The 22,362-nt window shown below is 36.2% G+C and overlaps 1 protein-coding gene across 2 annotated transcripts; it reads right to left on the bottom strand.

The window, feature by feature from the left end:
• Positions 1-21,967, bottom strand: LOC116107435 (dynamin-2A-like). Of its 2 annotated transcripts, XM_031393712.1 has the most exons (22): positions 21,667-21,967; positions 20,974-21,024; positions 20,742-20,862; positions 20,474-20,557; positions 18,623-18,684; positions 18,300-18,417; positions 17,847-18,189; positions 17,333-17,480; positions 17,086-17,187; positions 16,866-16,985; positions 16,293-16,376; positions 16,082-16,209; positions 15,422-15,506; positions 15,167-15,308; positions 14,067-14,143; positions 3,229-3,285; positions 2,148-2,292; positions 1,871-2,025; positions 1,317-1,430; positions 1,150-1,217; positions 857-1,032; positions 1-501 (listed from the first exon to the last, which is right to left on the bottom strand). In XM_031393712.1, the coding sequence occupies exons 1-22, from the start codon at positions 21,805-21,807 to the stop codon at positions 269-271; spliced, it is 2,754 nt and encodes a 917-aa protein (XP_031249572.1). In that variant the 5' UTR covers positions 21,808-21,967; the 3' UTR covers positions 1-268. The 2 variants fall into 2 exon arrangements, with proteins under 2 accessions (XP_031249572.1, XP_031249580.1); XM_031393720.1 differs by lacking the exons at positions 20,474-20,557; positions 20,742-20,862; positions 20,974-21,024; positions 21,667-21,967 and adding an exon at positions 19,500-19,620.
• Between the last annotated feature and the right edge of the window lie 395 nt (positions 21,968-22,362).

The following is a 22,362-nucleotide window of genomic DNA, read 5'->3' as shown; positions in this document are numbered from 1 at the left end:
TCATTAAGATTCAATACAAACAAATACATGACAAAGAAATCAATATGTAATATCAATGAACATGATATCGAAATTACATATCAAAATCAGACCATACTAACTGCAATATTATATATCTACAAATGAATCTATTCTACGTCTACAATGCTACAGTAAAATAATTTTGAGCTTGGGAAATGCTCAAATATGGAGCAAGATGGGACAAGACAGAACACCCACGACGCTCGACAAGAATGCATGAATAATATTTTTTGGGTCTAAAGCTTACCTAATATCTGTATGGTGAAGTTGATTGTGGTGGTGGTGCTGGTGGCAATCGATTAGGTGTGCGGCGGCTTGAGTGTGAGCTTGATGTATCGTCACCGTTCTGGGGTGGATCACTGTATCGCCGATTGTGGCCATTTGACCTGGACCTGAATGAGTCAGCGCGACCATTTGCAGCAGCATCAAATGCAGCCCTCCAGTCATCACCACCTGAAGCAGGTGTTCTTGGGCTGCTTTCTGTAAGTAATTAGAACAGAAGTTGGTGGAATTAAAGGAAATGGAAGGTTTCGAAAAACAAAACCAGACGGAGTTTTAAGTGTAACAAAACATGAAATCTCTTTATATCAGAATGTAAAACTACCAATAAAGAGTCCTGCATCAGAGAAAATAGCATCTAAAGCATAAAGGATTTTGAAATAAATGTATAGTGGACAGTGACACCAAAAGTTTAAGCTTTAAAATTACAGGAGTTCCTACTTTTAAAATGAGTTTGCTTTCAAAGCAATTTTCTTGTAGAAGTGAAAATAACCCTGAATGCATTATCGCCATAACTGTACATCAAAAACACTGCGAATTGTTCAGCCAAAATTACCTGCTCCAACACCACTATTAGCCCAGCTGGTGGCAGCGGCTGCTCGGTTGTCGTGGACGCTGAGTGTGCTCATGAGTTTTGAAAGAAGGGCAGACTGCTTCTGGCAAAGCTCCCTCTTACTTCTCATGTTTTTGTCCTCCTGAAGTAGGTCTTCAATCCTTTGCGTGCTTTGGGCACTAAGCATCAATGCATGAACATAAAGTTGTTTCTTTAGAACCAAGTTGACATGAAAACAAAATTATATCTTATTACTTGTCAATGGACACCAACGAGAATGAAAAGAAGGTGCTAACCTTATAGAACTGTATAACTGGTTAAGCATGTCTTCCTTGGCCTTCTCTACTTGGCAAAGAACGACTGCCTGCTCATTCAAAACATTGACAGAAAATATATGAATATAACCATTTTGGTGAAAGAGATAACGATAAAATGATGCAGGAATTCGAGCGAACAAACTGACTTTTGGCACATTGGCACCAAGGCTGTTAAGAACAGCTTCGACATAACCACGTACTTCTTGAGACATCCACCGAAGCTCTTCTTCTGGATCTGCAGGTCTTCTAGCCATTGTTTCCTACAGATGTTATGAATTAGCATAATGATCAGATAAAAACCCAAAAGGTTGCAGAAACAATTGAACAAGAGCTCAGGAAAATACTATTTTATATGTTAATGAATATACAGTGAACTAAAGAATCCCGAGCTCCAAAACGGACAAAAGAGCAGATACTGGAAAAGCATAGTTATAGTTTAATTATGAATTCTTATAAATTTATATGTGATGCAGCTGATGATCTACAAAGAACAAGTAGAATTTCACTTATTCATGAATGAAAACTGATCCCGATTATTTCAAGGAAAATACGTTCCCAAAGGAAGCAAAAACCTAGAGTGAATCAAAAGAAACAATAAAGTTATCTGCATCAAGCAATGCCACAAAGTTACACAACAAGCAACTACAAGCATCATGTAACTGACTAAATTTGACATTTTTAGATACTTTTTCAGACTCACCAGTGAGCCATCGGAATGACTGTGCCGCATGGGAAGACCAGGTTCACCCCTAACACTCACATCACCTCCTCTAGACTGGATCACATTTCTCAGCTTGTTTATCCATTCAACCTTTTCTTGCACAGTCTCAGTCTTTAACAGAACAGCACTGTGAGCTGCAAAATGATAATTTTTATTGTACATTGTAGTGTAACCATATAGGAGCGGAAAAAAAAAAAAAAAATCAGCCCCAAAAAGGTAAAAAATAATAGAGGCAATCTAGATCTGAACCTTCTACCTTTCATAACAGTCTTATATGGAATCCTGCTTGTGATCTTGAAAAGAAGACTGGGTCCTTTTTCTGCTTTACTAGCCTTTTTATCTTTCAAGCTCTTTGATGAAGAAGCATCTTCCTCATCAGACATTTCCTCAACATTGCATTCCTGAACATTTAATTAAAAGGTCGGACGATAATGCAATTAGCATAGAAGACAAGTTAAAATTTCACTGTGAGCATCAACCCGAAACTCAAAGATTCAAAGGCTAAGAACCACATAATATTAAACTACATCTTATCACATTCAATCTCAGATACTTATAATGCCATGTCAACCCGGAAGATAATAGATTCAACATAATATCCAAATTAATAAAATATTATCAACACTAAACAATTCCAAGATAAAATATGATCAACTACTGAAACATGTGACACAATTTTAGGCATGAAAAAGAAACAAGTGCTAAGGACTAATACTTCTAATTTATACCAAGGATAAAACTACGTTCTTTGCCCCTAAACTAGATACAAGCACATGTTTTCCCTCACCTACAGATAATACTAACAAAGCAACCAAAATATAGTTCAAGATATGACATAAAAACTTTATTTGTTTCTTAATCTGAAGTTACATCCTTATCAAACTTTTCCTTGTGGCATTAGTGACCATCATTATTAACCAAACTACAAGACATTTTCTTTAAACCTATATTATTGATGAATCTAGGAGCATTCCAAGTACTTTCTAAACTCATTGTAACCACTGAGTTTGAATATTTAAATAATATAAAATTTTCTTTTGCTCTTGTAGATAAGTAATAAAATTTGGAATTGGATCATCCAGTTATTCTCTAGACACAAAGCCCATGAAAGAAAAAGTTAGAACACACAACATTGTATCTTAAAAAGAAGTCACAAAATGAATCCACATATTTCCAAGTGATAGTAATAAGAAAACACTGAACAAATGTCAATCCACCATTAAAACTCATGAAACGAAGAGAAAAACTAATTCAAGTTCGCAAATTTGTATAAACATAAAATGCAATACTCAGCATCTAGAAGAAAGAAGATAATACTCTTAACAGGCACTTCATACCTCCAAGGAGATCACACCACGGAAATGTCTTTCTTCTTGTTTTTTGGTATAGCCAAGCTGCATATAAGGGTGATGTTAAGACCAGCATTAATTAGGAGAATAAAAATTATCATCAGAACAATAGCAAAGATCTTCAATTTCTCTCTTATAAAGGCAAAATCAGTAGCAAGCCTTATTTAAAATTATCAAAGTAGCAGGTAAACAATTAATAGAAAAAGAAAATGCCCATAACATGTTTTCTCAAACATTACGATCAATTTTTTTTTTTTAGTATACCATTAGAATTTGCATAGATAATCTATCTGTTGAAGTGTATAATTCTATATTAAGATATTCGGATTGTAATCAATACATATTAAGAACAAAATCTGTAAAATAGGAAGTTAGATTATTCATTTCCTAGATTAGATTATTTGTTTCCAAGATTAGTTCTTTATTTTCCGATATATTGATGTATTATTTTCTGATCATAATACAAGAAATACAAACACACTATTAGTTCTCTCTAATTTTTCTCATGGTATCAGAGTTAGGTTGTCAAAAAATTAAATTTTTTTTTTTCCGGCAACAATTACTCGTCTCTCTCCGTTGGTCAGAACCTCCATCTGACCATACGTGTCCCATCGTCTCCATCTCGCTGGCAGAACCTCACAAAGATCGACGTCATCAACCGCCGCATGCGCCTCCACGAGTGGTGTTTCTTTCCGATATATCCAACTCTGATCTCCTTTTCCAGCGAGCGTTAGTTCTCACCATCGGCACCAACTTGCTCAGAAGACGACGGCGAGCAAAACCCACTAAGGTTCTACTGCCTTCAACGTCAAACTCCAACAGCTTCACCGGATTTTGCCGCTATCCTCGCCGGATCTTTTGCTCCGATTTGTTTGTTTGCTCCGTGTTACTTCTGGTTCTGGTTTCTGGTCAGATTTGCTAATTATCATGGTTACTTCCAACTCAAACTCCACTTCCGGTGGTTTTTCTTTCTTGTCTCTCCTACTAATCACCACTGATAAGTTGATTGGGAGTGCAAATTATTCTTCTTGGGTTGCCTCTGTCGAGTTATGGTGTACAAGTCAAGGTCTAGAGGATCACTTGACCACAAAGGCTACCGACATCACATCAGATAAGTCTTCCTGGATCAAAACTGATGCTTAATTGTGTTATCTATTATGGCAATCCATTGACACTAATCTGCATCCCATTTACAAACCATACTGCATATGTTGTGAGATATGGAGTCAGGCTAAACTACTATATACCAATGATATTCAACGCTTGTATTCCGTTGTGGCCAATCTCATTCATCTAAAACAACAGGATATGAGTATGTCAGATTTTCTTGGTAAGATGGCCTCCCTCAAGGTAGACCACAATCTTCTTCTACCCGTTGGTAAATCTGCTGCAGAAGATCTAGCACTATAAGATAAATTATTCATGGTTCTAAACCTTGCTGCTATTAGTCCTGATCTCACTCCTATATAAGACCAAATTTTAGCTAGCGCTACTATGCCATCTCTTGATGAAGTATTTGCTAGGTTACTTTGGGTTTCATCCCCAAGTACTGTCCCCGGTTCTATCGCTATTGACTCTTTTGCTCTGGCTTCTCAATCTCAAACTACTTATAAAGGAGAACAGGGAGATCGTGGTCGAAGCGGACGACCCAAGTGTAGTTACTGTCATCGTTGGGTGCATACTAAGGAAAAATGTTACAAATTACATGGTCGCCCTACTCAAACCGCTAATGTTGCTCAGGTTGATCTTTGTTCTAACTCTCCTAAAGGACACACTCAACCATCATTAACTCTCACTGGGGCTGATTATAAAGAATACCTCCAATTTCAAGCAAATAAGCAGTTTTCTTCATCTATTGCCTTTATCGCTCAATCGGCTAATTCAGTTGTATGCTTTACTCAGTCTTCTTCTCTTGGACCTTGGGTTCTTGACTCGGGTGCCTCTAATCACGTTTTTGGTAACCCTTACTCTAATGTTGCATCTTTACCATCTGTTACTTTAGCCAATGGCTCCAAAGCTGTTGTTAAAGTTGTAGGTCATGCCAAACTAGTTCCATCCTTAGAATTAGACTATGTTCTCTATATTCCCAAACGTCTATTTAATCTTATCTCTATCAGTAAACTTATCCGCTCTTTAAATTGTTCTATATCTTTTGATACTGACTTTGTTGTTATACAAGATCGAGGCATGGGACGGATGATTGGCATAGGACATGAGTCACAGGCCCTCTATCATCTCCATCTACCATCTATAGCATGCACTGTCGCTGAATCTCCAACACTCCTTCATAATCGTTTGGGTCATCCTAGTTTAGTAAAGCTTAAAAAGATGCATCCTGGTCTATCTAATTTATCGTCTATAAATTGTTAGTCATGTCAGCTTGGAAAACATTCTCGTAGCACCTTTCCAAAGCATGTCAATAAACGGGTTACATTCGCTTTTGAGTTAGTTCATTCAGATGTGTGGGGACCCTGTCGTGTGTCATCTATTTTAGGTTTTCAGTACTTTATTGCCTTTGTTGATGATTACTCACGCTGTACTTGGTTATTCCTAATGAAAACTCGTTTCGAGTTATTTTTCATCTTTGATCTTTTTGTGCAGAAATTAAGAGTCAATTTAGTTCTGTTATTCGAGTATTACACAGTGATAATGCTCGCGAGTATTTCTCTGATCCCTTTACTAAATTCATGTCTTCTCAGGGAATCCTTCATCAGTCGTCTTGTGCTTATACCTCACAACAAAATGGGGCTGCTGAGTGTAAAAACAGACATCTCATTGAAATTGCTCGTACCCTACTTTTACATAATAAAGTCCTTTTTCGTTTTTGGGCGGACACTGTTTTGACCGCCTGTTTCTTAATAAATCAAATGTCCTCTTTTGTCCTCAACGACAAGGTACCACAATCCATTTTATTTCCTAATCAATCGTTATATTCCATCCCTCATGTTTTTGAGTGCACATGCTTTGTCCATGTTTTCCCTCCTAGTCAGGACAAACTGACAGCTAAATCTACTAAGTGTATTTTCTTAGGGTATTCATGTCTTCAGAAAGGATGCAAGTGTTATTCTCCATCAACACATCACTATTTTCTCTGCTAAAGTTACGTTTTTTGAGTCGTCTCCATTCTTTTCTTCTTCTACCTTAGATTGTAAGTAAATAACCGCAATCCTTCCCATACCGTCCATTACCAATCTTATGGAGTCTGTCATAGCCCCACAGTCTTCTACTACCGAGTCTCCCATTACGTTGTAGATAATCATGCAAAATCTTACAGATATTGCATGATTAAGTGTATAAATCTATAATAGGATATTAGGATTGTAATCAATACATAATAGGAACAAATCTGTAAAATAGGAAGTTAAATTTTTTATTTCCTAGAGTAGATTATTTATTTCCTAGATTAGTTATTTATTTTCCTATATATTGATGTATAATTTGTCAATACAATATAAGAAAATTACAATCAGTTCTCTGTTTGTAACATGATATTAGAGCAATTCTAGGTTGTTTTTTTTTTCAATTGATTTTTTGTTTGTTTTTTTCGGCCCAACGTGAGCATTATTTGGTGAGTCACCCTAGAGAGTGGCCATTTGTTCTCACCGCTGCCTAGGAAAAAGCCTCGTCTGCCGATCGACCTTTCCCTGAAGTCGGTCACCGGAGTAGCGCGTGAGTCTCACGCGCCACCTTTTCATCTGGTCAGATCCACGCGCCGGTTCGTGTGGGCGTGTGCGACCTAGGAACTTGTCTCAATCACCCTTCCGGCTGGGTCTTGTTATTCCGCAAGGACTTTGGATTAGTTCTTCAGTTTCTCTGCCAGGTCAGAACAGTTTGTTGGTCTATGGTATTAGTTTTGTTGGTTTCTGTTGATATAGAGTCGTTTTGAAAGAGTTTTTTGTTGGCTATTTCGTCTTCTTACTATGCTGTAAGTCTATAATTGATATAGTTCCTGTAATGTCAAAAATTACGGATATAAAGCTTAATAGGCCTGATAACTATTTTGATTGGAGTAAGACAATTCGTCTTTATTTGCGAAGTATGGTAAAGATAATCATCTCACCAAGATTCATCTGAAACGATTCAAACAAACATGGTGGAGAGAGGATGCCCAATTGTCTTGTGCAGATACGAAAACTCCATCAACAGTGAGTACTTGGTTTAATAATCATTTGGAATATGTGAAGAAATTGAGGACATATCTAGATTTTTTGTATTCTTAGGAAAGGGAAGGTTTCTCGAATTTTGATGTATGCAACGCTTTTATACGAGCTGAGAAACAAGATAGGTCTCTTACAACCTATTTTTATGGATTTTAAAAAGATATATGAAGACTTAACATTCTTCTACCGGTGAGTGCTGATGTGAAAGTTAACAAGCTCAACGAGAGAAAATGGCGATTATGAGTTTCCTAGCTGGACTTCCTTCTGAGTTTGAATCTGCTAAATCTCAGGTTCTTGCTAGTTCTTAGATCACCTCCCTCCAAGACATTTTACTGGGTTCTTCGTACAGAAAGCACTCATCGTCAATCGGAGTCTAGCTGCTCGTAGTCAGAATCATGACACTGGGAGTTCATATAACAGGAGCAATAATAGAGGAGGGGGTTCGAATTTTCGTGAGATCGGAGTAGTCAGGAGTCAGGAGGGATTCTGTGCTACTATTGTCATGAACCCGTCATACAAAGCGCACGTGTAGAAATATGTAAAATAAGGCCCAGAAACCTAAGTCAGCTCAGTTGCCGCTACTGATATTCTGAAAAGAAGGTATGATTTCAACTGATGAGTTTGCCAAGTTTTCTCAGTATCAAGAATCACTGAAGTCCTCATCTACTTCCATCACTGCTTCGGCCGAGTTAGGTAAACCAAATACAGTGTTATTTCCTCATCCTCCAAATGGGTCATTGATTCTGGTGCCACAGATCATATGACAGGTAATCCTAGTCTCTTCTCATCAATATCAGTCACATAATTCCTCGTCTAACGTTACTTTAGCTGATGAATCAATTCTTGTGTTCTTGGGTCTGGGTCTATTAAACCTACTCCTGTTAATTCCCTATCCTCTGTATTGAGTCTACCACAGTTCGCTTTTAATTTAATTTCTGTGAGTAAACTCACTCGTGCTCTTAAATGTTGCATCTCATTTTTCTCTGCTCATTGCCTGTTTCGGGATCTTACGACGAAGCAGATTATTGGTAAGGACATGAATCTGGAAGGCTTACATCCTTGACACCCCGGTGCCCAGAACATTGCATGTTGCAATATTCGCGCACCCTTTTGAGGCGCCTGTCGGTTAGGAGACATCCTTCCTTAACCATTTATTAAAGAAACCTAGTCCCAATTTATTAAATTATCTTTGTAGATTGTGAGTCATGTTCAATTTGTCAAAACACACCGTTTTTCTTCAAGACCAAGAGTCAACAATAAACGGCTTTGCCCTTTTGAATTAGTTCATTCAGATGTTTGGGGTCCGTGTTCTATTGTCTAAACCTGGATTAAATATTTTGTTACTTTGTTGAACAACTTGTGTAATTGGCTTTATTTAATGAAAAATCGTTCTGAGTGTGTTTCTCATTTTTGTGCCTTTTGTGCTGAAGTTAAAACTCAATTTAATATTTGTCCAGACATAAGAAGCGATAATGCCAAAGAATATTTCGAGTTCTTTTCAGTCTCTATTGAGCAGCCCATGGCATCTTCATCAACCTCTTGTGTTGACACACCGTCCCAAACATGGAGTAGCCGAGAGGAAAAATAAGCACCTTCTTGAAACCGCTCAAGCCCTATTATTTCAAATGCAAGTTCTTAAACAGTTTTGGGCCGTGCAGTTCCACCGGCCTGGTTTCTAATTAACCGCATGCCTTCCTTTATTCTGAATGGTTCCACTCCTTCAGTTTCTCTTCCGTCTAAGCTTTGTGTTCTCCTATTGCCCCAAAGATATTTGTAGTACTTGTTTTGTTCGTGATGTTCGACCCCAAGTAACCACCGAGTTAGATCCCAAATCTTAAATGTGTTTTTCTAGGTTACTCTCGTCTTCAGAAGAGATATCTCGATGTTAGTGTCCTAGTCTAATAGATATCTGGTGTCACCTGATGTTACTTTCTTAGAAACACCCCTTTTTTCCCACTTCGTCTACCTATAACGTCAGGGAGAGGACGCATGACTTACTAATCTAACTGTACACACCCTACCGGCTACTCCCACACTGAGTCTTCCCCACCTACGTTCCTCCCGGCACCACCCCTTGTCCGTCCACTACCTCCATTTCGCATTGTCTATTCTCGTCGACAGGAACCTCTTGTACCAGTCTCTTCGTCGTTAGACCCAGTCTCCAGTGATTCCGATCCTATGGTTCCGTCTAAGAGACACTCAGACTTCATGTCCCACCCAAGACTCTTCGTCGTTGGATCCAACTGAGTGATCTTGATCTTCCCATTGCTCTTCAGAAGGTAAAGTCAATGTACTTTCCTCTCTTCATTTGTGTCTTATGAGCACCTATCATCTTCTTCTTGTTCTTTTGGGCATCACTCGACTTTGTTCTTCCTGCAACTGTCCTGATAAGCCTTATCTATCCATGGTTGGCGTGATGCTATGATAGAAGAGATGAATGCTTTAGATGTTAATGGTACTTGGAACTTGGTTTGATTACCTATTGGAAAGAAGTCTATTGGATGCAAATGGTGTTTGCTGTTAAAATAAATCCTGATGGGTCAGTGGCTAGGCTTAAAGCTCGTCTTGTAGCTAAGGCTATGCTCAAACTTATGGAGTGGATTATTCTGACACCTTTTTCCCTGTGGCTAAATGATTTCTGTTCGATATTTATCTCTATGGCGACTACTCATTCTTGGGCCATTACATCAGTTGGACATAAAAAATTGCCTTTTTACATGGTGACCTTAGAAAGAAGTCATATGAAGCAAACCACTTGAATTTGTTGCTCAGGGAGAGTATGGAAAGTTTGTCATCTTCGCAAATCGTTGTATGGTTTGAAACAGAGTCCACTGCTTGGTTGGGGAAATTTAGTGGGTAGTTGCAAAGTTCGGAAGACAAAGAGCAAGTTGATCACTCAGTCTCTTACAAACAATCGGCAGTTGGCAAATATTCTCTTGTTGTATATGTTAATGAATTACATCACTGGGAGTGACACTACAGGGATTCATTACTTAAGTCATTTCTTCACACTCAGTTTCATACAAAAGATTTAGGATGTGTTGAAGTATTTTTTAGGGGTTGAGGTAAACAGGAGCAAGAAAGGCATCTTCCTCTCTCAAAGAAAATATGTACTTGACTTATTAACTGAGACAAGAAAATTAAGTGTTAAGCCATGTAGTACGCCAATGTTTTCTAATTCGCAACTTACCAAAGATGGTGAACTATTTGAAGATCCTGAGAGGTATAGAAGACTGATTGAAAGTTAAAACTATCTAACAGTCACTTGTCTTGATATTGCGTACTCTGTCAGTGTGGTAAGTCAATCATGTCTTCTCCACTGTTGATCATTGGGCAGCGTTAGAACAGATTCTGTGTTATCTGAAGGAGCTTCAGGACGTGGGGGTATTTTGTACAGAAATCATGGACATAATAAATTGAGTGCTTTCTGATGACAGATTGGGCGGTTCAAGATAGATAAGAGATCCATACGGGCTACTGTGTTTTTATTGGTGGAAATTTGGTTCTCATGGAAAAGTAAGAAGCAAACTGTGTGTCCCGATCTAGTGCAGAATCAGAATATAGGGCATGCCCGTCTGTGTGTGAAGTAATATGGATATATTAGTTTTTGACTGAAGTTGGTCTTAGGCCTCTTTGCCAGCAAAATTGTGGTGTGATAACTAAGCCGCTCTTCCTATTGCTTCTAATCTCGTATTTCATGAACGAATAAGCACATTGAAATTAACTATCATTTCATTCGTGAGAAAATACAACAAAGTTTAATTTCTACAGGATATGTGAAGACTGGAGAGCAGATAGATGTTTTCACTAAAGCTTTGAATGAGATTCGGATTGATTATATTTGTAACAAGCTCGGCATGATTAACATCTATGCTCCATCTTAAGGGGGAGTGTTGTAGATAATCATGCAAAATCTTACAGATATTGCATGATTAAGTGTATAAATCTATAATAGGATATTAGGATTGTAATCAATACGTAATAGGAACAAATCTGTAAAATAGGAGTGTATAAATCTATAATAGGATATTAGGATTGTAATCAATACATAATAGGAACAAATCTGTAAAATAGGAAGTTAGATTTTTTTATTTCCTAGATTAGATTATGTATTTCCTAGGTTAGTTATTTATTTTCCTATATATTAATGTATAATTTGTCAATACAATATAAGAAAATTACAATCAATTCTCTGTTTGTAACACAGACCATAGTCTTGTTCCATTTACAGGTACTGCTCCTAATCCGGCTAGTGTCCCTGAGGCTCCTGTCAATGTCAGTCTTGCTCTTGATTCCTCCAATGCCATGGTCCTCTCTCCTGATGATCAGTTTCCCATTGTCATTCGTAAAGGTATGCAGTCTACTCGCAACCCTCATCCGATCTATAATTTTTTAAGTTATCATCGTTTATCTTCATCATATTATGCATTTGTGTCCACACTTTCTTCTGTTTCTATCCTTTCAAATGTTCATGAGGCACTCTTTGATCTGGATGGCGTCAGGCAATAGTTGATGAGATCACGGTTTGCATCATAATCACACATGGGAGTTAGTTCCATTACCTCCAAGACATTCGACTGTTGGGTGTCGCTGGATTTATACGGTCAAAGTTGGTCCTGATGATCAAGTTGATTGCTTAAAGGCCCGATTGATTGCCAAGGGCTACACTCAGATACATGGGATAGATTATTTTTGATACTTTTTCCCCCATTGCTAAGATGTCTTTTGTTCGCTTATTCTTAGCAATGGCTATTATTCAACATTGGCCTCTACATCAATTGGAATGTCTTTCTTCATGGTGAACTTTAAGAAGATATTTATATAGAGCAGCCTCCTGGGTTTGTTGCTTAGGGGGAGTCTGCCTTGGTATGCAAACTCCGTCATTCTCTGTATGGTTTGAAACAGTCTCCTCGTGTCTGGTTTGGACGATTCAGTACTGTTATCCAAGAGTTTGGTATGATTCAGTGCGAGTCTAATCATTATGTTTTTTATAGACATACAACACCAGGGCAATATATCTATCTGGTTGTCTATGTTGATGACATTGTCATTACAGGAAGTGATCAAGATGGTATTGAACAATTGAAGAAGCATTTATTCAAGACACTTTCAAACCAAAGATTTAGGACTTCTTAAATACTTCCTTGGTATAGAAGTTGCTCAGTCCAAATCTGGTATTGTTATCTCTTAGAGAAAGTATGCACTAGATATTCTTGAAGAAATAGGACTGTCAAATTGCAGACCAATAAACTCTCCTATGGATCCTAACTTAAAACTCGCACCTGGACAGAGGGAGCCGCTAGCTGATCGTGGAAGATACCAAAGACTGGTTGGTAAACTTAATTATCTCACTATCACACGACCTGATATTTCATTTTCTGTTAGTGTTGTAAGTCAGTTCCTATAGTCTCCATGTGATAGCATTGGGATGCAGTTGTTCGGATTTTAAGATATATAAAGGGTGCACCAGGCAAAGGCTTGTTATATGAGAACACGGGTAATTCGCATATTGTTGGATATTCTGACGCTGATTGGGCAGGGTCTCCATCTGTTAGACGTTCTACTTTAGGTTTTTGCGTTTTTATTGGAGGAAACCTAGTGTTTTGGAAAAGTAAGAAGCAAGCTGTTGTTGCCCGATCAAGCGTAGAAGTTGAATAACGGGCAATGGCCTTAGCTACTTGTGAGCTCATTTGGTTAAAGCAACTTATCCAAGAGTTGAAATTTGTATAAGTGTCACAAATGAAGTTGCTTTGTGATAATCAAGTTGCTCTCCATATTGCCTCTAATCCAATATTTCATTAGAGGACTAAGCACATAAAAATTGATTATCATTTTATTCGGGAAAAAGTTCTATCTGGATGTATTACCAGTAGTCATGTCAGTTCCAAAGACCAGTTAACAGACATCCTCACTAAATCTCTCAGGGGTCCGCGCATTGATTTTATCTGTAGCAAGCTTGGTACATGTGACTTATATGCTCCAGCTTGAGGGGAAGTGTTGAAGTGTATACTTCTATGTGTATAATTCTATATTAGAATATTAGGATTGTAATCAATATTTATTAAGAACAAAATCTGTAAAATAGGAAGTTAGATTATTCATTTCCTAGATTAGATTATTTGTTTCCTAGATTAGTTCTTTATTTTCCTATATATTGATGTATTATTTTCTGATCATAATACAAGAAATACAATAAATGATTATTTGTTGCCTTTCTCTGATCATTTCGTAAATTCCTTTTTATTTCTAATCCAAAAGAAAAAAGTCTACTATATCCTATCCTACAATACATATCAGGATCAAGCATTATAACACAAATTTGTGACAGACATTCTTGGTCATTGATCTAAGCAATCCAATGATTTAGAAGATACCGAATTGGCATTAAAAGTAACAGCCTCTAACTTCTCTTTCATGTAAAAAAAGCTTTTTCATAGTGGAGCAGAATTTCAAGATGGAGGAAGAGACACATATTAATGTGACAATAAAAAAAAGGATATTGCAGAAGTTTCAAAATCGAACATATCACATTTAAAAAACAAGACAAAATAGTGCAAAAGGTACTTGAACTATCCAGCATGGCACCAGATCATGTCAAAACAAAAAATTGAATAGGTTCAAACAACATAAAGTCTTGATTCATGAGCTAAAATTCTAACTGCTAACCTTGCCAGTTTTCTCATTTAAAACAAACCATCTCTTGCTCCACCCATTTGTTTTAGAACTTTTCTTCAACAAAAATCCTGCAGATACAGGATAAAACCAATGACAAGGCAAAAAAGAATATGTAGCCCTTATATATCATAAAAAGATTATCGGACTAAAAGTTTAAATAAATATAATACAGCAATAAAACTCGTGGATGTTGAAAATGTTGCAACAAATTTTGACTAAGGATAGACAAAAGGGAATAAGCTTTCCAAAGGGGGCACACAATAATAGAAGTGGACTTAAAACTCGTGGATGCTGAAAATGTTGCAACAAATTTTGACTAAGGACAGACAAAAGGGAATAAGCTTTCCAAAGGGGCACACAATAAATAGAAGTGGACTTGAGAGCTTGACAAGTTATTAGCAAAAGGCGTACTAAACTTGAGGTATAAGAACAAGAACCCTGAGGAATAACTAATCCCAAAAGCTTAACTTTGTCATAGAAGTCCTGATATTGACATTTACATTGCCCCCAACCCAGATGCTTGGTCAAATTTAATAATAGTCTTCTCATGTGCATCCAAACACGAACTGAATGCCCCATTTTATAATTTAATGAACAGAATGGGGAATTCAAATACAAGGCCTCTTGAATAGCTTGGTTGTGATACAATATTGAGGAACCACTAATATCAAAAGCTAAAAATTTAACATAATTTATATTAGAACAAGGCTTAACATAAGTATCTCAAATTTAATATTTGTACATTAGAAACCATATTCTGTGGCTTCCATTAAATTTAATTATGACCTTTGGTTTCCCAAGATGTCGACTGAAGAACAATCTTGACAAGCTAAAACTTGTGACAAAGCAGCTTAAGTATTAATGCACATAAATAAGAACCATCAAGAAACAGAAGCAGGTCCTCACAAGCCGCATTCCTCTTAGCAATGCATGAAGTGATCTTATGGCCGTAAGGTGGGGGTTTTATTACCTTCAATACTATCTACTTAAAATGATGAATTTTTAACCACTACTGGTATGAAAATGTAAAGGAGCAGGAATGTATATTTAACAGTTTTTAGCCCTAATGTTTAATATGTTTGTGCACAAACCTGCTGTTATCTCACCACCAGGCCCTGCAGTCTTTAAGGTTGTTGAACTCTCTGTCACATCCTTATCTGGTTGACCAGATTTATCTTTCATTGATTTCAAGCTTCCTCCAGATTGTTGTCCACCTGTTAGGGGGCTAGTTGCCTAAGATGAAAGCAAGGAAAATTGTCAAATGCAACAGCAACAAACTTACTTTCAATACAATATCACGTAACTCAAGCACACAACATAGCTTAGAGAAAGTAAATATCCCACACCCTATTCAGTAAGGACTGCTCTGCCTCCACTGCCTTCTTTGAGGATCGGCTCTTTTGCTCTTCCTCACGACGTTGTCTATCCATTCTGGTGAAAATTTCAATGTGGAACAATCAAATGAACAAAAGCAGGCCAAAAGATTACTACATATCAAACAGGGAAAAATCAATGGAAAAATAAAGAAACAGATGACACTCAACCACACACAATTATGGTGAAATAATGAAATTTAAATAATTTGTTCCAGAATTATTTGTTTATGCTTTTGAGTTGTCTAAACCTAGTTTCTGACTAGTCTATTTGCAGACAACATTGTACACCTTTTAGTAAATCTTTTTATATATGAATATATCAATCTAGGTCTTATCAAAAATATAAACAGGCCAACTCCTTTACAAACTGAACTGAATGCTTACAATACAGAACCTGAGACCATTCTGTATATATTACACATAAGAATTGGCAAAATAGTGCACCCTAGCCAAAAGTTGTCATCAACAACCGCACAATATAACAAAGGAAAACAGCTCAATCAATTGGAGCAAAATATTTCCCAAAAAATATAGTATTAAATGTATACACAAGGAAATGTCATAACATATAGGAATTGTTTCGTTAATGAAAAAAACTTAAGATTGATAAAAGTATCTTTGAGAACATACCGCCTTTGCACCAAACGGATGAAGTGTTGAGGTGGAACAAACGCACGCTCCATATCAACCAGTGCAACTACCATCTTTTTTGCTTCATTCTTAAATCCATCCAGTGCAGCAGTTGCAATTGCCACAACCTAGTTAAAATTTGTAGAGAAACTGAGATGATAACCAAACAAGATCTTGACAAGAAATATTATAAGCTGGAAGACATTGTTACCTCTCTCTTAAAAGGAGGATATCTTCCAAGACCAGAAGTGGCATTTGCGGCTGAAGAAACTAAATCCACCAATACACGATGCACCTGATTCATCCACCATCCAAAATTAGTATAAAGAGTAAACCAAGAAAAATAAAGCATGAAGCACATATGGTTAGATCAGAAGGGTGGGAATATGTGGCTGGTTCATTAAGCTGAAGAAAATAGTAGGTATTAATACTTCATTTATCAATCAGAAAAAACACCCATTGCAAGAAAAGATAGTGCATAAATTTGATATTGAGGATCAAAGAAGCTAGGAGCATTGCAACACAAAAAGTAATCAAGTGAAATAAAATGCTGCAATCATATGCAGATAACAATTATACATAATTTTTGGTCCAACCACATTATATGATATTTGACGTCCTAATATTTCCCAATAGACTACAGAGATTCAGTCACATACAAATATCAAACCCATAATGAGCTGCATGGCAGACAAACCAACAGACAAAGTGAAAACCCAATAGTTGCTGTACTTAGAAACATGTTTAGAAATCTAACTTCTGGTAGAGTATTGATGGTACATACCTCATCAATGCACTGACGTGATGGTTCCTTTGCCATCTCAAGGACACTTTTTATTAAAGACCTTAACCCTTTCTCCGGAGATATAAGATAAGGTTGATAACCATCTGCTTCTAGGACAACCTAGTACAATTAAAACCAGTCAATGTAAACGCAGAGCACCTCAAGAGAATATCAGTAAATGAGAGATATAAACAGAATGAATTTGGAAGTGGAGACCTACCCTCTTCACATTGTTTATGTCAAAATGTCTATCTAAGGGGAGTTGCTTGATCCTGTTAGGAAAGTTGCCCTCTAAACTTGCAACAACTTTCCAACCACTACCCTGAAGCAAAGGAAAATTGTCAACAAGAAATATATTGGTTGCAGAACAGAGTTCATACTAAGTCCTACACCTTTCCATTTTGTTCTTGTTTTGCAGTATTAATCAACAAATATGCATATAGATCTTAAAGGAAACAACAACTCACTTCACCGCCTGTTAAATGCAGGAGAAACTTGTCTTCAAATTCACGGCACAGCTGCAAAGCTAAAGCCCTTGTACCTTCTGAACTATCAACCAATTGTTCACCAAGCCTCACTAATTCATCCTGAACCATTTGAGACTTACCTTGAAGCCTGCAAAGAAAGTATAGGAAGATACATTCAAAAGGCAATTTGCATATAAAGTCTCCTATGTACATACATTCCAAAGCTTAAAGTCAACTCTTACATATAGCTACAAATCAGTCCTGAAATTGGAATGCAGTGAAATCCAACATCTTCATAAATAATCTTCAAGCAGCACTCATATATTAGAATTTTCAATTCTTTGTATAAATTCTCCCAATGACCAAGTTTTTCAACAAAAATGAGAATATTCCTATTAGTCTTAATGACATAAAATGTAAACATCACCAAAGGATAGTTGAATTATAACAAATTGTATAAAATTTTAAAATAAATTATGTTACACAAAAATCAAAGCAGCATGTAAGTATGTACCCAGAAAGGAGATTTGGAAGCCTGACTTTCATACGATTACGCATCTGCCCAGCAATGGCATCCACCAAAGCAATTCTACCAAGCTTATTTTGAGGAGCTCCAGTCAGCGACTTTTTTAGTGTTTCTATCTCAGCTCGCCAAGCAGCTTCTAAAGGGCTCTCTGATGCAGCACTTCCAGATGGTGCAGAACTTATAGAGACAGATTGACCAATTACAGCAACCCATGGAATATCAGATGTTTTTGGTGGACCCTGATTCATTAGGAGAGCCTGAACAGCTGCAAGTGCTTTTGGTTCTCCCTCTGCTTGATCAATTTTACTAATAACACCAACTGTTCTAGTACCTATAATAAATTTTAAATAAACAAAAAAATAAAAGAGTTAAAGAATACACTGACTTTATAATTCTTTTCAAACACAGGGATAAGAAGATGCAATTTAACAATAGACCCACTCTCTGCATCATATTCCTTCGCAATTTTGAGAGCTCGAGATGCTGAAATTTCTGGTGCTTGGGTAGCAGGTATAATAACTAGCAAAATAGCATCATTGTGCTCAACATACTTGCTAATCTGAAAAAAACACATTAAGATGGAAATATCAAATGAACTTCCAGCATGAGCATCTTGCAACTGAATATATATCTGAACAATTATGCAACAAAGAGCTTATTATGAACCATATAAAAAAAAGGGAAAAACAAAAAACAAAAGTAGAGGCCATTCAATAACTTACTGTATGATGTTAAAACTAAAGAGATAGCATTCAACTACTCACCATTGTATCATCCATAATTCTTTGATCTGATCCAGGTAAGTCAATCAACTTCAAAGGCGGAGCTGCAGAAAGTAAAGACAAAAAATCCCTTTTAAAGATTGCTAAGAGAAATATAACCATTTAAAACAAATGGGTAAATTGCTCTGAAGAGATAGAAATAAAGATGGATACATTCTTTTGTTCATTCACCAAGAACTGCCATCCAATCAGTTAAAAGATACTTTATATAACATTGTGCTCAGGTGAACCTTGCTAAATCAAGGGTGGGTGATACAGATAATATTTACTCATAGCCCACTCATCTCATGTAATTCATTAATGTATTTCAACAAAAATTCAAATAAATCAGGGACATATAGAACTATCTGCAATTCACATATTCCCAAAACAAAATTTCAACATAAGTACTGAATGGTTCTTCTCGATGTATTGAGTTATTGGTGTAGCTTTGGATACCAATCTGTTATATAAACTACTAGACCCATAACAGTTTTGGATCATGGCCAAAAGAACTTGAAGATCTACCTCCACACTTCTAAGCAAAAATGACTTGAATACAAGAACTTCGAGCCTAAAAACTTAAAATTAACCACAAGAAAGAAAAGGAATCAATAGTTATCAGCTTTTTAATAATAAATTTCCTAAATCCTGCGTCACTTGGGTCCACATTGCATGATAAAGTAACTAGGCTTAACCCATAAGAAAATCCAGTAAACTTAGCCCAAGTCTTATCTACTAGTACTATACTGCAATCATCCTAATAGAAACTAAATTATAAGCCCTAAGAAACCAATTAACAGCCAGCTGAAGTCTTCTTTTGTAAGTTTCTTTAACTTTTGCATCTAAGATTTCTGCTCAACCTTAAAGAAAGATAGACCTGGAATTTTAAATGACAGGTAAACCATGCTCAAGCTTCAAACATTTCACCCTTGGAATAAATTGTTTCTAGTTCATGTTTATGCTGTGTGGTTGATTCCTTCTCCTATCAGTGTGAACACCTGGAAAAAACTAAGAAACCTTGTTAAATGGTTTATCAAATCACTATTTCCATCTATTCTCCTCCAAAAACATTTCTTGCTTTATCTCTTCTAATGCCTCATTTGGTACACAAGGCCAAAAGAGGGACAGACTATTTTAAACATTTCTATTATTAGTTAGAATCTTCATGAGTTATAAATTTATAATTAGGACGAGATTTTATTCATCAAGAACAAAAATAACAGTTTACACACCCTCTGAACTATAAGATTGGGAGGAAAACTTTTGAATGTCACCATAATCCTATAAAATGGATATTAAGGTCTGACTCAGATGTAGCAACGAGATAATTCAATTAGGTCCAGAAAACAGTCAACCATATGGTACTGATAAGGGACTCTGAGCATTGGTTATGAGGCTTGAGTAATTCCATTTTGTTCACTACCTCAAGGAGAGGCATGGATGCAGAAAAGCTAGCTAAGTAAAGAAGTCAAGCAACCACATCTTCTCTTCACCAACTTATTTCAATCTCTGAAAGGCCTAAATACTTGCATGTTTTAGTCCAGGTACACCATCACATTTACTGTCATATTTGTTAGGTTTATAAATAAAAGAATTTTAATTGTATATGATTGACTGTCAGGGTGTCTACACAACTAAAATTTTTCAAAAGAACTCAATATGCAAAAGAGTAACTAAACTACAGCCCATCAAATAAAAAGCTTCACATGTTTCACAACATGCAAGATGCCACATCTAATTGAGGTTATTTCTAAATTCACTTTTGGTTTTTCCTCTCTCCTCTTGCAATAAACAACAAATCTGACAATTTACTCACAACAAATAAAAAAATATAACAAGATCAAGAATCACCTGCACTGGTACGAATTTTCAGATATATTTCATCACGACTCACGCCTTGGCTTAGCCTATTTTGAAGAGAATGCCGAAGAGCACCTTATAATGCACCAATTCAGAAAGACACAACAAGAATCAGAGCCAAAGGCCAACCCCAAGAATCCATCTTAAAGTAAGATATGTGCAACCGCAATGTTGACTGCCTAACTACATGTCAAGCACCATTAAGGAAGCAAAAAATAAGCAATACAAAATTGCACAGCAGATCTGTAAAATGCCTTACTTGGTGAAACTTCTTGCGATTTATTGTCTATCAGTAATTGAATAGCCTGAGCGCTTAAAGAGCTATCCCTGTTTAATTGAACACATATAGGAGCCCGAGTAGCACCATTTCCACCAGTTGGCTGTCCACATTATATAGTCAAAACACACAAAAAAAAGAAATAAGAGAAAAACATTATTTCAGAAACACATCAATGAAAATATAATAAACTCTCAACAAAACACAAACTTACCAAAATCGGATGTCCAATCAAGCTATTCAAAATTGCAGATTTACCAGCACCCTGATCAATGAAATACAAAAATGTCATTAGTAAAGTGCCATGACAAGACAAGCCTTTCGAGTTTACTACAGTACTGACTCAGTAACATTACCGCACTAGCAACAATGCAACGAAAACAATAGCATCTATCTATCAAGCTTTACATTACTAAAATGAAATCATGTTATATTTTACAACTAATTCGATTTCAAATATTTCAAATTATAACTTAGATGCAGCATTTCCCCCACATTTATATAAACAATTAAACTCCAAATTAATTTATTTGAATTCTGCTAAAATTTGAGTATGTGCGTATTATAAATCAATTTTAATACAAAAAAGAGATCAATCTTCAGATTACAATAATGTACTTTCATAATTCATCAAATGAATTAGAAAACGCGTTGATCATTCAAAAAAAACTTTTTCATCGCTTTCAATTACCTAAAACACGACGTCGTTCCTCAACATTTCTCGCATTGGCATTATAGTAAATCAAAAAATTCATTTGGATCACTATGTCATCAGATTTAATCACCGAAATTCAACTTTTGAAATCCTTCAAAACGCACTAGATCCAAAGATCTATAACAAGAATCCAAAAAGAAAAATTCAAAAAAATAAAAAACGCCGTCGTAAAGCGGAGCAGAAAGAACTTACGACATTGCCTAAAGCGACGACGTTGAGGAAAGTCGAAGGAAGTTTGGAGGTCGACTTGTCGTCGAGGTCTTCGTCGGCAAGCACGGCGGAGGCTTGCCGCATCGACTCGGACAACTCAGCGAGTTCATCGATCGCCTCCATGACGAGTTGAAAAGAGATCCAAATCGAAACGTTTCAATGTAACCAAGAACTGAACGAACGTGACGAACGAATGAATAATGGGGACAATTTTGGATCTTAAAGATTCAAAATTTTCAAATTCAAAAAATAACGAAAATGTTTTATTTTATTTTGTTTGTTTTTATTTTGGTTTGGTTTGTTTGGAGCCTTGTTCTTAAATTGAATGGAATTAGAAAACAAAAGAAATATTTTTTTATTTTTGAAAGCAGTGAGAGTGTTTTTTACTTTTTTTTATTTTATTTTTTCTTTTTGGGGCAATTGAAATATTGAATCCGATTAATAAAGAGTTCTGTGCTGTCATTTATTATTCATTAATATAAATGTAAACATAAAATTAAGATGAAATGAAATGAAAATGGAAAGATTTAGGGTATTTGGTTTTGATAGTTTTTAGAATAATATTTTGAAAAAAGTTAAATTGGATGAGTATTACGATGTAAGATTTAAAAATTAATAAAATACCTCTTATGTTTATTTATTTACTAAATACCCCTATAATAAAATATTAAAAGTTAA

The sequence above is a fragment of the Pistacia vera genome, unplaced genomic scaffold (genome assembly GCF_008641045.1).
Source record: "Pistacia vera cultivar Batoury unplaced genomic scaffold, PisVer_v2 Contig117, whole genome shotgun sequence".
Classification (NCBI taxonomy): domain Eukaryota; kingdom Viridiplantae; phylum Streptophyta; class Magnoliopsida; order Sapindales; family Anacardiaceae; genus Pistacia; species Pistacia vera.
Note: the sequence above shows the minus strand (reverse complement) of the source record. Positions and strands in the feature narration are given on the sequence as shown.

Bases quoted from the DNA above. Each gene is read 5' to 3' on its own strand.
- LOC116107435 (XM_031393712.1), bottom strand. From the start codon at position 21,807: ATGGAGGCGATCGATGAACTCGCTGAGTTGTCCGAGTCGATGCGGCAA. The intron at 14,144-15,166 runs GTTTGTGCACAA...CTGTATCTGCAG, and splicing joins TGGTGGTGAGATAACAGCAG to GATTTTTGTTGAAGAAAAGT. The intron at 502-856 runs GTAATTTTGGCT...AATTACTTACAG, and splicing joins TAATAGTGGTGTTGGAGCAG to AAAGCAGCCCAAGAACACCT.